The 19,061-nt window shown below is 39.0% G+C and overlaps 1 protein-coding gene across 3 annotated transcripts in view; it reads right to left on the reverse strand.

Annotated features, from left to right (window-relative positions):
• The window catches only part of LOC121282617 (plexin-A2-like), a 470,357-nt gene that overhangs the window by 377,974 nt on the left and 73,322 nt on the right, over positions 1-19,061 (reverse strand). For all 3 annotated transcript variants that reach the window (XM_041196398.1, XM_041196397.1, XM_041196399.1), the window contains 2 exons: positions 12,753-13,975; positions 9,208-9,390 (listed from right to left, as the gene is read on the reverse strand). In XM_041196398.1, the coding sequence (XP_041052332.1) occupies positions 9,208-9,390; positions 12,753-13,922 (1,353 nt within the window). In that variant the 5' untranslated portion in view covers positions 13,923-13,975. The remainder of the gene's footprint in view (positions 1-9,207; positions 9,391-12,752; positions 13,976-19,061) is intronic.

The raw sequence follows: 19,061 nt of genomic DNA on the forward strand, positions 1-19,061 counted from the left end.
CAATGGATGCCTGAAGATGCCCTTCAACAGATTTAAACTGACAATGGGAAAGGGGACATCCACACCAGAGATTGCTAGATCCTTGTGGACAGCTTTCTTCCAGAGGAGCAGCAAACACTGTTTATTGCATCACTGGTGAGCACAAAATCTAGTCCATTATATTTAATAGAAACCTAAGTGTACTTAACAAGCTGTAACGCAATAGCAAGGTAAATTCGTTAAAAAGAAAAACACATTTTCAAGTTGCAGTTATCTGAACTTCTGACTGTTCTTCAAAACTATTTGCTACATTGTAACACTTTTCCAAATAAATAAGTTGCTAAAGTGGTGGCACTAACTCAAAATTGGAAGATTTCAGGTTCAAGCCACACCTCACAAAGACTTGGGCATCTAAACCAAGCTGATGGTTCAAAGCAGTGCTCAAGGGATGTTAGGGGTGCTATCATTCGAATGAGACATTGGTCTGCATTCTTAGGCGGATATAAAAGATACCATGATACTAACTGAAAAGCAGTAAGGAGAGTTTTTGCCATGCTCTGACCAACATCTATCTAGTTATTTTTTGCTTTACTCCTTGTGGGATCTTGCTGTGTGAAAATTGGCTGCTATAAGAAAAAAGACTTACACGATGCCAGGACATTCCAAAGACAATTAAGCACTTTTGAAGTGTTGTGCCATTGTTGTAATATTGGAAACTTGGCAGCCAATTTATGCACAGCAAGACCCCACAAACAGCAATGTGATATTGACCAGGTAATCTGCTTTTGTGATGTTGATTGGGTGATAAATATTAGCCAGGGCGAGGGAACTCCCATGTTATTTGAAACAGTGTCATGGGATTTTTTATGTCCACCTGAGACAGCAGACAGGGCCTTGGTTTAATGTCTCATCCAAAGGACAGCATTTCTAACAGTGCAGCATTCCCCTCAGTACTGATGGGAGTGTCAGCTTGATTTTTTTGTGTTCAAGACTTGCAGTGAGGATACCATGGCTAATGCACAATATATGTTTTATTTCCCTATATTACAACAGTAACAATGCTTCAAAGGTATCCTGGGAAGTGTTGAAATCGCCAAAATCACTATAAAAGTGAAAGTTCTTTCTTTTAAAGGATCAACGGATATGGAGAAAGAGGGTGGAACGAAAACTAAACGGAGACTAAACAAATGACAGTAAGGTCAATGGACCAAATGGCCAAGTCCTCTAGTTGCGTTCCTAGCTTAAAATAAGGATGGTGAGTACCATAGAGATGTCCAAAGCCTGGTCCAATTCAAAATGCCATCAAGGCATTATTGCACTAAGCACACAGTTAAATCAGAGATAAGCATTGGACCATATTATTTATACTGGCAGGGAGTTGTAATGCAGTTGTTAAAACAATAAAATGAAATACTAAATATACACCTTTGTGCAAATGCTATTTTCTTGCAATGATCTCAGTAGGTTTCTGATGAACAAAATGTCAATAACTGGGTCAAAGAACACTGCTGACCATTTTGTCTGGTGACATGATTCGTCACTTAGTATTTATAATTTGGCAATGTCCTGCTGTCCATTAAACATCAATGAAATGCAACAAGCCACCAGTTTGCTCTGCTACATCACTGTTCTACCAAGTTAATGCCTGGGTTGAAAATAGTTAACTATTAGCTTCTTCAAAAAATTGCATTTGCAGGATTAACATCCTAAGGCCAATTTTATAAAAAGCTTCATTAAGCGGCAGACAGCGGTATGAAAGATTTTATCCCTTTGGTATATCTTCTTTTTCACCACACCACAATATGGGCACAGAAACAACTTTGGACTCTCTCTACCCACTCCCATGCCTAGCAGGAATGAAGCAGAAACCTAGCTGACTGCAAACTGCCTGAAACTTCAAGCAATATCCAAAAGGAAAATGAGTCAGGCTTTACTGAACTTGGAAACTTAAAAGTCAGTTGAATAGGAAAGCAGACCGCCTATGGCTACTCATCTAAACTGTGCAATATTTGCTCCAGCAAATGTCAAAAACGTGAAGGAATTTGAAAATGATTTCTTCACTTTAGAAGATGGCTGCGCTGCATTACAAGAGACAAAGAACATGATCCTGAAACACAAAAGATTTTACAAGATAATAAAAAAAATTGCTGTCTGTGTTATGCTGCTTGTTATGCAGTGGTCAGGTCAGGCCAGTGAGCGCTTTGTTGCTGACCCATCTCCTCAAAGTCCAGCTCACAAATCCACAGGGACTCATTAAAAAAAGAAAACAAACATTAAATCTTCACAGTTACTCTGGGAATGAAGCCAAATTATAGGGCCAGATGATTGCCAAGCCCAAAGTGCCTTCCACTCAATTCACATCAGGCTTTCAGTTAAGTCTCGTTTGTTTCTTTGGTCTTTTAGTGCTCTCTCTTGTTCCCAAAGTAAGGGCTTTGGTGAACAGAGCTTTTAGATATTTTAAAAATAACATGACCACGGACTGGTCAATTCAATTCTAATATTCAATTATTTTGAAGGTCGTAGCAATATTTAAACATATTAATAAAAAATATGATTGCCTGTTTAATTATGTTAAACATGGGAAAGGGCCACTCGGTCCATGAATTTCTTTTTTTTAAAATGTGTGGAATTATTCGCATCACTCTTATCCTGAAAGGCAGCCTGAGTAAATTTGCATGGCTAAGCTTAATATACTTATCTAGCACTGCCCAACATCAAGGTTTAAATCAATGCAGAAGAGGAATTTCAGACTACAGGGAAAATAAGCAACTGGAGTCACTACTAACAGCACATTTCATTTGCCTGGTATCTTCTAACTTATCAGTAAGTCTATTAGAATGGAAGTTATTTCACATCAAGACAGAAATCCATTTCTAGCCTTTGTATGTAGGTTTGCCTTATGTTGCTGGAGGCTTTTGCAAACCAGATTTAGGAAGCACTAAAAGTTTTAAGTCTATCAAAGTCTTCACACTGACATAGCAATAATGCCTCACAAAAATAGCCTTCCAATTCTATTGGATGGACACATTCATTTGTCCAGCCTTATGCTTCTGGCTGAATAAAAAAAAAAACTTGGACCAAGAATGGCTCCTTGGAGTGATTCCATATGTTAGTACACACTATGCTTCTGACTGATGCTCTTTGCTGGCAAACAGAAAGCTTACCTTATTCACTATGTTGTGGCTTTCGTGCAGCCGACTCAGATGCCGTTTTTCTAATAAACAGATGACAATGGCATGAAGGAATGTGGCCCAAACACTTGGCCAGTTTGCAATTTCTCAGGGGATTGCTCCATCCATGAATTCTAAGGCTTTGAAAAGCGTGTGAACCTATTGGAGGAAGTCGTGGTTTGTTAAAAGAACATGCTTTCTGGATTCCACTGGGGGCACTTCTAAAGGGTCGCTGAGATAATATAAACTACCATAAAGACCAACTATTGCTTTAACCCTTTCATCTGCATCCCCTCCAAAGGAAACAAGTTTTGCCCTTACAAACAAGGTCATTCATTGAAAAAAAAGTTGAGCCTTTTAGTACCAAGTTTCCAAACTGGTTTGCAATTTCAAAGATAGGGAACAATTTTTTTTTGTTCATAAAATTAATTTATAAAAATCAGAATGGGTCAATGGGACTGTTCTATTCGTAATCACTAGACATCTATTGAAAGATGAATGGCTCCAACTATTAATCCTACTGACTGCTCATGTGGTGAGAGGCAGAGACTGACTTTTAAAACCTTGTTATTTATTGTTCCAACATAGGAAACATCTCATCCAGGTGATCTTTTTGAACTACTCGTTTTTTCAATATACGTTTTTCTTCAAGCTAGGCAGTGATCTTTCTAAAAAAAAAGTAGGATGCAACCTGAACTTTTAAAATATCAGTGTATGGTGTAATTAAAGAACTGTAGAATAGTTTTTTTATATCACAATTGAAGAGCAATTTACAAAACTTTGCAATATTTGTGCAATATTTTATAGTCATTTACACATTCATTCAGCAATGTAGAACTACCATCTGGATGCAAGATGGAGCTGAGATGCAAGGACAAAATGATGGATAAGAAGCTCATTTGTGTATAGAAAAGATACATTAAGAACCAGCATGAGATACGTAATGTCTCAGGGCCCAAAATACAAGAGCCTGGTAAGCACTGAAACATGGAGAGGGTACAGAAAGGAAGAAAAGAAATGTTGAAAGCCTTGACACAAATGGAGAAAGTGCAGATATATACAATCAAAAAGGAGAAACCTGCTGACTATAAACAAAGAGAGCAGAAGGTTAATAAGACTAAAGATACTTGAGCACATTATGGCTATCATGGAAGATAAATGCACTGAAAACCTAGTTAACTCAGATTTCACCTTTTTAGTACTCACTGCACAAACTTAGTTTCTATAGTTCAATCAAAAGCCAGCATGCAAGTCTTGCAAATCTTGATGCTTGGAAAATTGTTTTGACACTTCGTAAAAGGACATAGCTTTGAATTATGCACCCACTCACCTCTATATAGGGGATTAAGTGAGGTTTTTATGGGAAGAGAAACAGAAACTATGCTTCCATTAACCATACAGGAAAAGAAAAAGTGCCTCTGACAGGGAAATAATAGCTGACAACTTTTCACTGAGGTAAAAGATTAATGCCCTACCTAGTTTGAAATACAGTCATAAAAGAACAGAGCACTCTCTATTTGATACCCAACATATTTTTGACATTTCAGAGACCTAAATTGTCAGGCTTCAATGTAGTGGCTGTTCTATCACAAGAACCTTTCAGTACTTACCATTCTTCAATTAACCAGTGTGGCTTCTCTAGGTCTTGGCTATAAAGTATCTAAAGTAAAGTGATACTAAATTAAGGAGGAGGAGATGTCAGAAAATCAAGATGTGGCTAAATTTAAGAGCGAGAAATACAAAAAACAAAAAGCAAAAAAGTCAAGCTTGTGAAGCAGAAATATCAAGGTCATGAGCCTCCACATAATGGATTCGAATGACTTTTATATTTACAAAAGGTCCATGGATTTTCTTAAACTATCAAGATTACTAGTCTTTAGGGAATTTTGCTGCAAGTATATCAAACCCAGAAACTGAACACTCAGTATTTTTGGTCATTTCTCACTAGAAATCAGTCAAAGAATTGCTAGATATGGTACATTATACAATTCACAACATATACTCACCTATTTTTAAAATTTGGATTGGAGTTGTAACAAAACTTTTCCACGACATTAGAGATTTTCCCAAAGCAGTATCACTCATACAAAGTAGTAAGGTGCGGCAGAGGGGTGCGCTCAGGTGAGGGTTGGTGAGAGTTCTATTGGCAACGGTAGACACAACAGAATTTAACAGGGTGGATTTACCACTAAACACAAGATGTCAGCGAAGAGTTTAAGGTTCTGGTGTTGCCTGGGATTGGCTCGCACTATTACACAATTGGGAAATAATGCTGGAGGCCAACAGATTTGACTGTTTTACTAATTGGATACCAATCCATGTGGCTGGTGAGACTACAATCTTTTTCGAGCAGACAATAATATGATTCAAATCAGTTCCAGATGGCCAGAGAGTATTAAAAGATTGAAAATTTTCTAACAATGTTCATCTCTTTCTATTTAAAATACTCCTTTGCCAAAAAACTCTCGGCTAGATTTTCATCCTCAAGGCAGGTAGCGGGAGTCAGAAAAATTCCTGGCTCAGCCCACTCACCTCAGGTGAAGGTACCAGAAAAGACAGCATTTTCATTGTGCCGGGGGTGGGGGGGGGGGGGGTGGTGAAGAAGGAGACGTGGTGGTGGTGGGCTGTTGGCCATCCCATGCCATGCCTCAGGATAGGCAAGCTAAAGTAGTTGGGAATCGGGAGGGCAGCTACAGGATTGCAGCACAACCGCACACCCACCCCAGCACATACCACTCCCCATCGGGCAAGGGCGTGTGCAGAGTAGAGAACAACAAAAATATATTGGCTAACAAGCAAAGGACAACTGATATTTGTTTCAAGTCACACGTTACCCTATTCCTGTGACTTGGCTAACACTTCAGTGCGCTAACAAGAGAGTGCTGCATTGTCAGAGACACTGCCTTTCAGATCAGATGTTAAATTGAGGCCCATCTACCCTCGAGTAGATGGAAAAGATCCAAAGGTATTACCTGAAGAAAAGGTGCGCTGGATAATGTTTATTTTACAAACAACATCACCTACAGATTAGGCGGTCAATTATTTAATTGGGAGCTTGCCATGCTAGAATTGGCTATCATATTTCCCTACACTACATTTCCCACGTTACTATATTTCAAAAGTAGTTCTTTGGGTCTGAAGCATTTCGAGACATCCCGAGGGAAAGAAAGGCACAAGGGTGAGTTTTCTCTTGTTGAACCAGAACCCATTTACCACAATCAAAAATTTAGAACCAGAAAAACGGATCTAGCCATGGATGAACCTTGTTCTATTAGACAGTCTTGTATAATGGTGCCTGCTTTCAACTGGAAAAATATATTTTGTTCAGTGTTCTCCAAATAAAGGAATCACACTGTGTCTTAGGGTTCAGTTTTGCCACAGAAACACAGCTGCCTGGTTCTTAAAATGTTCTCCCCAGCATCAGACAGTGTGTATTGCATTAAAAAACCATTGCTGAATGAATGTGCGTGACTATGTTAATGCTATAAGATCATTCCTTTTAAAAAAAAATCCTGTATTGATGCCCATTATCCCCTCTCAAAATATGCTATTTTATGATTAAGTTATTTGAAGGATTCATTTGCATTCTTGGGTTGCAGCACTAAACATATTGGCAGTGCACATTCTGGTAGATTATTGTGGTACCTTCAAATCCATGCAGAAACATAAACTGGAGGCCCTATGTAACTATATAGTTGTAGACATATAATTATCATAACTATTCATCTCAATATTGAAGATATTAATTCACCCAGCTTGCACAGCCTTATGGAAGGGTGAGTTCCAGATTTTCACTACCCTTTGTATGGAAAAGTGAATACAGGAGCTGAATGCCAAAGGCAAGAGCCTTTAGCACCAAGAAAATAGCTCATCATTCTTGGCTCAACGCAATGAGGGATGTGTAATAATTATGCCGTTGTCAGCATTGCCTACATCACAGAATAGATTTAAAACTTATTGCAACTGATCATCACAATAGATGAGGTGTAAATAAAGTATGTCTTAGGGTAATGACATATTGCACCATATAAAACCATTTGAAAGTTACACAGTTAATCGATGGCCTAGATATAATGGTTATCTGAGAGGACAAAGTTCTACTAAACATTAATTACAAGAAGAAATTACATCCCAGTAATTTAGAAGATGGTTAAGGGGAGGTGACGATCAAACTTTTCAACATGTTAAGTGGAATTGACAGGGTAGATATCACATTATTTCCACTGGTTGGGGTATTAAGGATTAGGGGACGTAGCCTAAAAATTAGAGCCAAACCTTTGAGGAGCGAGGTTAGGAAACATTTTTAAATGCAAAGGGTGGTCCAAGTTTGGAATTATCCTCTGCCAAAGAATGTTGATGCTGGGTCAATTGTCAAGTTTGAATCAGCAATTGATGGTTTTTTATTTACCAAAGTTACATGGACGAAAGCGGGTATACGGAGTTAGGCTTCAGATCAGCCATGATCTCATTGAATGGTGGAACAGGCTCGAGGGGCTAAACCGCCTACTCCTGCAAAGACAAAGATTAGTGCACTTTTCTTTAAGTAGACACGTCTTCGGCTCTTAGCCATACTGTGAAACATTTCATGATGCATCTTATCCAGAGATTAATTTACTGCAAATGACCAAGAAAATCACTAATTAGCTGAATGTAGAATGACAGGAACATAGATAGAGGCAGTTCAACTCATCACACCTGTGCAGGTCCTTTGCCAGTGTAGTGCAAAACCTGTCCGAAGTCTCTACCCATTCCCCTGGATCTTCCTTGGCATCAAGTATTTAACCAACTTTCCCTTAAAAGGTGCAATGGCTTCTGCCACTGGCGCAAAGCATTCAAATGCTGGCCATACAAACCTCCTCATTATTTCATACACATAACAAACTTCATTCAAATTGTAGATCTTACACAGGTGATGGAAATATTTTTTTAAGCCTTTGAATTTCTTGCCAAATAACTGTTTACTGTAGACTGGCACAGTTTTATAGGCAGGGAGGGGGAGAAAAAGGAGAGGGGGTGATTACAAGATGGGATGAAGATCAAAGTGACCTGTAATTCAAAGTAAAAATGTTCGTCTTCATTCCAGTTGCAGCAGCTTCTAACTAATTACCAAAGCTTATCTGTTGCTCATATTGAGAAGCTAGCACAAAATGAGTGGAATTTACTGTTGGACAAATACAGATTTTATGCTTAGATTTTGCTCATTCTATAACTCTGGAATAAAACACAGCAACAAATATAAGGAGCACATGAATCCACACACTATATCCTCTGTGTGTTGCTTCATTGCAATCTGAAAAATTCCAAAGAAAGTTTCTGAACATCTTGCACAAGTTTAAGCCAGTTAAAAATAAAAAAAAGAGAAAGCAGAAGGTAACTATGCTGAAGCACTATTCATAATCGATAATAATCACATTTAAAAGCATTTTTGATCACAGAAGTGAGTTAAAGAGATTCACTCCATTGGGGAATATTTGTAGAATGATGTGGAGATTTATATAGGGACCCTTGTGGAGACACTGTAGATGTGAACATTTCACATTTAACACTTGTGTGAAAAATTGAGAGAAAAAAATAAATGTAATCTGCAAGGAAATATTTACTGACTCATTATGTCAAAATAAGTCAATGGTGATTGCACCAGGCTTTCTAAAGTGTATAATCCCACACAACAGGTCAGGTAGCATTTGCAAAGAGAATAGATTTTCGGTGTTGAATCTTTAATAAAAGTTATCTCATTTTTTTATTCTGAGCCATTTCTTTTCAGTTTTATCTAACTGACAGGGTCATCGATGTACACACTCCTCAGATAATCACTGTTAATTTATTATTGCGCTGTATTGATTGCTGGTTGAACTATCTTTAATTAAATAAAAACTTGCCTATGAATATCAAATCACATTTTGCTCATTATGAAACAAGAGAAGCTCCAGTATGATGAATTTTTGGCAGCTTGAGATAATCAACTTTTTTAAAAAACGCCTGCTATATTGAAGCACTCTTGACTTGTCCTGACCAGTGAGTAGCCTCACAGCATCTGAAAGTTGAGATTCTACTTTACCTTTTTAAGTCTCCCACTCTTAGTTCCTACGAAAACCACAGAGTGATCATTGTAGACATAGGATGCCACAGATGTCATTCGGTCCCTATCCTCTGTGAAAACTGTAATGCCTTCCACAAGCACAGATCCCCCAAGGGGTTGGTTTATATCCAAACCACAAAAGTCGTCGTCAATTGGGACTGGCTGTAAGTAAGAAAACAAAGTCTCAGATTGCAATAATTCATTCATGAGGCACCCACTAAATAGAATACACTGAAGATTTGCTCACAATTGATTTTCTGTGAAAAATTTAGAGGAAGATATCCTTTGAGAGGTCAGTGAAATGATATAGTACATTGATGTTACAATATGCTGTCTCATGAAATGACAGGACATAACTTCACATTTGAAGCACAGCAAGTACTCAATCTCAGCAACCATTCAATCTCAACAATGCTGGGGGTGCAACGAGCAAATTCCTCAAGAGAAGGAGCAAGTAACAGATGATCACAGGCCACGTTCACACCCAGCTTATCAAGTGATTTTGGAGACATAAGTAGAGGGCTAAAAGCACATTGTGATCAAGAACATTGCCAGGATTATTTTTTTTTTTGTTGATTGCATATTTAGAGGTAGCTGGCTCCTCAAATCATCACTATTGGTAAGCACTTGTTTTAAGTGTTGCCTGCTGGTGTAGAAGTACATGTTAGGATCTACAAATGAACAGCGATGTTTGATTTAGATCAATTTCCAGCAAAGGTCTAAATAGTGACAACTAATAGGGCTATGACTGTTTTTTATTTTGCCCAAAATGAGATAAAAGGGATAAATGTGTCTGAGTAACAATATTTTGGGCACGCACACACACAGAGCCATGCATACACAGTGATTTAACCTCTTCAACCACCAGAGAACGCAGCTAAGTAGGGACAGTGCAGCTAGCCACATTTAGGTAAACAAGGTTCAGGGATGAAACTAGTACAAAGTTTGCAGACAGAGCAATTAGGGATGGTGACAATTGTTGGCCACGCTCACATCCCATGAAAGAATAGGAAAAAGTTAAACTACCAAATTTTAAGCTGCTTCAGGGCTCAGAATACAAATATATTTACTGTGATTAAGTATTTTAATGTTCTAAAAGGACATCAGATTCAGTAAATGAACTTAGGGATTTGCTGGTGTAGTGGTTATGTCACTGGACTGGTAATTTAGATTCCTGGACTAATTATCCAGAGAACAAAAAGTTCAAATCTCACCAAGGCTGTTTAAGAATTTGAATTCCATTCCAAATATCTGGGGGGAAAAAAAACTGGTATCAACAAAAGTGTCTGTGGAGCTGCTGGATGGTCATAAACACTCAGCTGGTTCACTAATGTTTTTTGCTCTTACCCAATCTGGCCTGTGTGTGATTGCAGTCCAATATCAACATGGTTTACTCTTAACTGTCCTCTAAAATGGCCACACAATTGTACCAGGGCAACTGGGGATGGGCAATGCCAGCATTTCCAGCAATGCTCATGTCCAATACAAAAACTCATAGCACAGCATCATAGTTCTGTAACTGAAGTGTATAATGGAAGCTACATTAGACACTGATGGAACTAAGGGTTGCTAATTTGAAGCAAAATTACTTCCAGCTAAGTAAGCATAACTCATGTAGGATAAATATGAACTTCATATCTTAACCCAGTATTATCAGCTAGGATTTGCAGCACTGTTCCGTGTAGTTGAGTTGAAAGCATAAAATTGAACTATTAGCGACAGATTCAGGGGTGGGCCACCTGCTTAATTTTTTTGTTAAACCTGGTCCGTTACCGCAAACTGCTATTTATTGCTGGTGCAAAGAAGTGATGCAGGGATATACAGGCACAGTGTCTCCAAACCAGCAACCTCAGGGCTGAGTCCATGCCGGATTTCAGATCTTTCCGGTTTTCGCATTGGGCAGTTTGGGCAGATCCAGGTCAGGTGGGGTCAAGGGTTGCTCAGACCACTCAGCGGATGAAGCGACTGGTGCACAAAGCCAATTACTAGTCCACCACACCACCACGTCAGTGCAGCACCTAGCTGAACAAGCTAGTAAGTTATTTTACTCATTTAATAATTAAAATTCATGCATGACAGCTAAAAAAAGGTTTGGTTCTCAGACAGCTGGATTTGACACCCTGTATATAAATAAAACTTCCTTTTTGACCCTACTACACCCCCTCCTCACTCCAGATAAGCACATTCATGCCACCATTCCTTTGTTACAAAGGCAGGCAGATGACTTACTGTCAAACCTTTGCCAGCTCACTTTGCAATCAGCCACAGAGGTGAATGGAAGTCCTCTAATTTCCTACAAGGAAGCTCCCTAACCTCCATTTAACATAAACACCTCACCATGATATGTCCTTAATGAGATTGAGAAGTCACTGTGACACATGAGCACATATTTATATCCTACCATTCCATGCCACAGTGGAGTGACAAAGCAATCAAATGACACTCAATGAGGTAGAGGACAACAACATTAAAAATGTTTGCGCATGAACTTTTACTAATATATTCACTGAACTAATGAACAAAAGGTCCCTTTCCATGTTCAGTATAAGAATTATACAGATTGTTCAGCCCATCACACTTCTACTTACTTCTGAAAGAGTTGTCCACTTAGTTTCATTCCCTGCATTTTCCAAAATACATTTTCAATTTTGTTTTTAAAATATTTATCCATTTCTCTTTTAAAAGTTTATTATGGTTTCTGCTTAATACAGATTCCATCCCTCCTCTCCCAACTAGGGTGTTCCATGCCCTGGTAAACCCTTGTTAAAGCTTAAAAAGTATTTTAACCTCTTGCTTCATTTTTTTTTTTATGTCCTCCAGTTACCAACCCACCAACCAATGGGAATAGTTTCCTCTCATCAAACACGTCATAATTTAATCCCCAATATCACATTAGTGGACCTTTCATAGTCTTGACTTCCCTCAAGTATAGCAACCAACATATAATTTTTATGTAGGTGCAACAAAACAGTTTCAATCCATTTAATATTATACCTATGATACATTTTTAAAAAAAAAATCTACCCTAGATCAATATCATCTGCAGCCTATCTGGATTAGAAATACACTTTAGAACAAAATTTAGGCTAACACTGAGCACTAAGAAAGCTACATTGCTGAAGGCACCATCTTTTGGATGAGACATTAAACCTATAACCTCTTCATCCTTTTAGGTGGATGTAGAAGATCACATATGATTCAAAGTATATCAGGGGTGTCCCCTTGAGTGTCCTAGCCAATATTTATCCCTCAATCAACATCACAAAAACAGATTATTTAGTCATCATCATACTGCTGTTGTGGGACCTAACCGTGTGCAAATTAGCTGCCATGCTTCCTACTTTACAATGGTAACTACACTTCAAAAGTGATTTGTTTGCTATAATTGCTTTGGGACAAACTGAGATTGTGAAAGGTGTTGAACAAATGTTTGGATGAGCAAAGCAAACAGGTTTTCCATGACATTTAAACAAAGTTTGAGCTAGTAATAGAAATCTTTCAACGGAGGTAATAGGGAGACCTACCGCATGTGTACAGCGGACATCCTTTCCTAGTAACCAATTCAGTTCCAGATTCCCTTCACCACGGTAACATGACTGCAGTCTGTCCTTTATCTGCTGATTTATATATTTCACAACAAACACACATAGTGCCGACTCATCTGGTGGATGCTTATACTGCTTCTGACCTTTGGAGAATATGGTGAACAAAACATCATCATCTGTAGAAATGTTTAAAGATTTTGCCAAAACACTGCCAGGTTTAGACAAGTATGCAGCTTGCAAAAGACGATATTCAATTCCATTTTTTACACAACCAACAGGGAGTGAAACATAGGAATGAAATTTGGGATCTTCCTTGCATAATCGCACAATTCTGGAGGTGTAGAACTGATCATTTGTTGACCCAGTAACTCCTTCAGTTTCTGGCTGCACAGTTAAGAAATATACAAAATTTCCATTGCTAAAACCATATATGTAAAATATGTCAAAGTGAGACACCATTGCCAGGGTGTCTGAAGGAATTTTAATCAAGGAAGCAACAAAGTCACTGTGCAACACATAATCAAACATAGCAGAAGATTCAGGATCCTGTGGCAATTTCCGGCTGGAAATAGTTGGAAAATAGTCTTGTTTGCCATCCACTGCAGTTCCAATAAAGAGCTTGCTGTCCGATCCCTCCGATGAGACAATTACACCATACATTGTCCCTGTTTCATTAACACTAGATAAGTAGTGTTCCTTCTTATGTGAAGGTTCTACCAGTATAAATAGGTCATCCAATCGCAGGAGCTTGCAGACTCCCTGAAAGAGACTCCCACAGGCCAACAACCTGTTCTCAGAGTAATCAATAAGAAGCAATTTGTTTACATTGTTAGTCATTGTTAGGGGCTCATTACAAGGCTGAACAATCAGCGGAGGATAACAGGATTTGTTGTCCTCTTCTGGACCAGTTTTATGCTTCAATAACAATGTTAAATTGCTTGATAGTTTGTAAATCCAATTGACAGCTCCAACATAAACATTCCCCGTTATGCTATGAACGGCCAAGTGGTTGAGTGTCCATTCCCGATTTTGGATTGGAAAGTTGATGTATTCCTTGCTGCTCCATGAAGACCGTGTAAGGACAATGATGAGGATGGCGAGAAGAACCACACAGTTCGACATTTTGGGACACTCTTTCCTCGGCTTCATTGCAGGAAGTACTTGATTCCAATCTATACCAAAATTTAGACGTTTACATGACTCTGAAAGGCAAACCAGATGGTTAGTACATGTAAAAAATTCCATTAAAACATGTCAAGTATATTAAATCTAAACATGTTTTAGGGAATTAAAAGGTTAAGCTTGATTTTCCTTTGAGGCAGCATCACTAACTTATGTATGTCATGGACTTCCATCCCCCACCCACTCCCAGCCCATTTTTCCTGAGACAAGGCCAATTATCTTTACATGGAGAAAGTCCCCACCTCAGAACTGTAAAATCTTATGGTACTGCAGCAAGGCAATCACTGCAGTATGAGAAAGAAGGACAATGACAATTAGTGGAGCTTCATGGAGATTTACGTAAAAGGTAATTTAAGTGGCCCTGAACGAGCCTGCAGTCAACAATGGTAGGAAAGCAGAAGAGAGGTAGAGGTGGCCACCATCAGGCCTCATCCCTCTTTCACTAGATTTGGCACTCTATCTATGCCTGTAAACCTAGTACTGTGACCCCTATTTTAGTCTTGCTGTAGGTGGTAGTACTGTGATTTTCCCAATGCCACTCTTTGCAGTCAATAAAAAGAGCTAGTCAAAGTATCAGCAGTTGGAATTTCTTTTTCCAACATATTGAGGGGAAAATATCTCAAGCCCAATGTAGGGCAATTTGGTGTTAGCCCTCCCCAGTCCAATTTTCCTCTGCTTTAAATTTGATTAATATTTCTAACTACGGTCTTCGCTTAATGCTGTGAGATATTATACAATTATGAGTATTCATCTCTTACTACGTTAATAGACATAATAACTTGCTTAAAATAAATAGGTGAACATCCATTAAAATGGTAGAGCAAAGGCAGTCTTATGAAACACATATAAGAGCTAAGAATCTCTTGTAGAGGCAAGAGAGACTAAAAAGCTATAGGAAATTGCTTGCCAACAGCCCAAAGGTAATCAAGCAAGTTCCAAGAGACCACATCAACAGCTGGCATTTACCTTGTGTCTTTAATGTGGTAAAATGTTCCAAGACACTTAACAGGATCATTAACCAAAAACTGACATTGAGTCAGATAAGGAGTTATTAGGACAGGTGACCAAAAGCTTTGTAAAAGAGGTACATTTCAAGAAGTTTCTCAAAGGAGAGGAAGGTAGCAAGTGGAGAGGTTTATGGAGAGAACTCCAGAGATTTAAGCCCTAACCAGCTGAAGGCACAGTTAGCAATGATGAGCTGAAGAGACCAGTAACTTATATCACTAGACTCTACTAACCCAGCAACACTGGGCACAAACACATTCTCATTGTGTTCTTCAGCAACCAAGTCATCTTGTACAAGGAAAGGATTGTGCTTTTAGGTTTTTATTTAATTGACCATGCCACATTAGAAAGCCTCATTTGTTTTTGCAAGAGCTTGGCGACAATGGGAATGGATTTTCCTTGATTCGTGAACTATAATCCATGGTTCCTTCTTCCACTCAGCTGTAAGCATACATGGTTTATTTATGCTGTGAATAAGCCCTGACCAAATGCGCTGTGTTACACTGGTCTATACTGATAGGCACCTGGCAGACATGGTACCAAATCCTCCATTAAATTTAAATATGTCTAGAAACTATTTGTTTTTCATCCATCTGCCACACATTTTTGTCTTCTATAAACTTGCAAATTGATCCCAGAATCTGTCATCCAGGTTTTTAATAAAGATTGTGAAAATAGATCTTGTCAGATTCAATTAAGTTGGTAACAAACTGTTCCAGAAAATATGCTGCGATTCCTTAATAGTTCTTTCTCTTTGAAGATAAACATAGAGCACATCTCCAATCATCCCTTCTAACAATTTACACAAAGATAAACTAATAGGCCTGTAGTTTCCTGGATTGACCATTTTAAATACAGATGCACCATAGATCTCTCCTCCCAGTTGATGGCAACAATCCAAGACTGAAATAAGCTGCTTGAGTAAATGGGTAGTGGTTTATAGAACATGGCCCTTATTTCTTTTAACACCACGGATTGATACATTAAGGCCTACGGCCCAATTTGCTTTAGGAGCCCTGACTTTAAGTGAGTACTTTCTCGGCAGCTACTCCTACATGCTCAGTTTTAGCATCAAACCTATGCTGCCACCACATCGATAACTCAGCATCATTCTCAGTAGTGAAGACTGATGAAAGGTAATCAAATAACCTTTGGTCATATCTTAGCCGGCAGAATCCCTCACTAGCCCTATATGGTCATTAATGACCCTCTTACTGCTAACATTAGAGAGATGGTGGCATAGGGGTAATGTCACTAGTAATCCAGAGACCCAGGCTAATGCTCTGAGGATACAGATTCAAATCCCACCATGGCAGCTAGTGGAATTAAAGTTCAATTCATAAAATCTGGAATTGAAAAGCTAGTCTCAGTAATGGTGACCAGGAAACTATCAATTGCTGTAAAAACCCATCTGGTTCACTCATGCCCTTTAGAGCAGGAAATCTGCCGTCCTTACCTGGTCTGGCCTACATGTAACACCAGACCCACAGCATTGTGGTTGACTCTTAACTACCCTCTCAGTTCAAGGGCAATTAGGGATGGACAAGAAATGCTGGCCTTGCCAGTGATGCAAACATCTCATGATGGACTAAATTTTAAAAATACTGGAAAATACCTTCTATCACTACCTTAGCTATCCCCTTCTCCACTGCCCTCTCAGTCAATCTAATAAAATATGTTTTTTCTATAGTTTTGTCAGAAGCCTATTCCTAACCTCTTGCATTGTTAAAACGTTTGCTTGTTATTATCCTACAGTGCAATGTCCAGGTCCACATGAAACCTAACATCACATAATGCTCTAAATGTGGAAATAGAAATGATTCCAAATGATAAAATATCATTCTTCTGAGTTAAAATTGCATAGCTGATACACAAGAGTCAGATATTAAGTTTGAAGTCTCATCCAATGCGCTCGATAAAAATGACATTCATCAGGCAAAAATTGAATAGAGTGGCACAGGAAACATTTCTTGCAGATGTGGATCAGCCTCAGTTCCTTCACTGCCACATTTATTTTCATTAGGAAGGTCTTCTGAAGTGTTGATGTGCTGCCACTCTCCAGCCAACTAACAATGAAAGAAGCTCCCATCTGTTACAGTAGCCAGCTGCTCTTGCAGACTCAGTATGTGCCCAGCTCCATTCACTGGAGCATGGATTCCGACTCTGTTGTTAAACAGTACCATCATGCAGAGTGTGCGAAGACTGTAGAACTAGCTGGAAATTTCTTTCAATGGTAGCTGGGCAGCAGGAGAAAAAAAAGTGGCATTTTAAACATCCTCCTGGTTAAAATTGAATTGCTGGAGAGAGGTTTTGAGGTGAGAGAGAGGCTTCCAGCAGCGAAAAACCTTTCACCTGAAAAGTCAATATTTTCAGAAGCTCTACAAGCAGCTACATAAGAGCTTGAACAAACCAAAACATTTCACCTCAATTCTGGCTTAGAATTTTAATATGACAGCCACAGAGCAAGTTCAAAGTTATTCTTTGGATAGACAAGACACAGTTATTCTACTGGATAAAATGCCACATATACAGTATAAAATGTTGCCAACTCTCACTTCTAAATATAGTCAACTTCTTGCAAACTATTTCCCAGTCCTTAGAAGTTTCTTTGACTTGGATCTCATTTTAAACAGATCAACCTGTTCGACTTCAGATGAGGTTGACCTTGAGTCAGAGTCTAGGCTCAATCAGGGTTGATAGCTGATATAGTGCTGGGGGAGTGCTGCATTGTTGGAGGTGCCATCTTGGGATAAGATGGTATATACCTTTTCCCCTAACCAAGCCCAGAGGCATTAACATTGGTGCAATGGCCAATTGCTGAATTAGGAACTTAATGATTGTGGGCAGAATCTTCCATTCCAGGAGACAGGAAGGCCTGAAAATTGGCATTAGAGAATGGATGCCTGGTTGACAACATGTTCTGCATTTAGGCCATTTTGGTTCTGGGAGGAGCAGGTGGGGATGGTGGTGGTGTGGGGCAGTGGTGCTGTGTCACACCCACCTACAAGCAGAGGGTGGCCCATTAGGCCAATTATTTGCCCTATATTAAAGCTACTCAGCAGAAGTTGAGTATTCCAGTTGGTTTTTGGACTCTCCACTGAGGCCCAGCCGCAACATACACACACAGGTAGCTCCCGCCTCAGGCAATGAGGCTGCCAATGTGTCATTGCTAGAGGGCCTCCTATTCACCCTCTAGCCTCAGGAGCCTGCCCACCGTCCTTAATGGATGCGCTCATTGACTACTAATTGGTCAGCCCTACAGAATTCACGTCGAGCAAGATGGGGTCAGGATCCGGAAATTCATCTGGGGTCTCGACCATCACCATGGAGATCTGTGAACTTGAGTTCGATGAATTTAATTATATGTGAAATGGAACCAGGATAGAAAATAACCACGTATGCCGTCAGATTGTATTAAAAACCTCAAATAATTTTCGAGCATCCTTCAGGTATGGGAATCTTACACCCTTGCCTGGTCTGGCTTCTGTGTGACATGGAATGTTACAGCTTGGCCTAGCCCCTCTGCAATGGGGTGGCATGTTTGGGATTTTACACCTGGTTTAAGCCCACTGCAGTGGGTATTGGCATATCCTTTCTGCCTGACTAAAGACACAATTGTGATCTGTGTTTGTTGCTTGTGGTTTGTGGCTGACTCACCTGTTTACTGGTTGCAGTTCAGGTATACTGAACTTCAATAAGGAGGCCAGCTGGTATATACAGCACTTGCACCCCTCACCCTTTTAATACCAGTGTAATTGGTACATTGTACTAGTAAACATATCAGGACTAAAATAGAGATAGATAATTAGGTGAATACCGGACATATGTGGAATATAAACCACACAGTGTAGTTGGATTGAATAGCTTATTTCTGTGTTGTATATTTTTGAATAGAGAAACAAGTCTCGAGAGATTTATAATACAAATTGACATCTGGCGAATGTACATTGGAATTGTATGCGGATCAGATGCAATGTTTAAAAAAATACTTTCCATTCATTCACATCATGTAAAATTCTTGATCCAAGTATAAAATATGCTTATTAGACTATTTGACAAGGAATTTTAAGGTTAATTTTCAAATTTCATAGCTCCTGCATT

The sequence above is a fragment of the Carcharodon carcharias genome, chromosome 9, assembly GCF_017639515.1.
Source record: "Carcharodon carcharias isolate sCarCar2 chromosome 9, sCarCar2.pri, whole genome shotgun sequence".
Lineage (NCBI taxonomy): Eukaryota > Metazoa > Chordata > Chondrichthyes > Lamniformes > Lamnidae > Carcharodon > Carcharodon carcharias.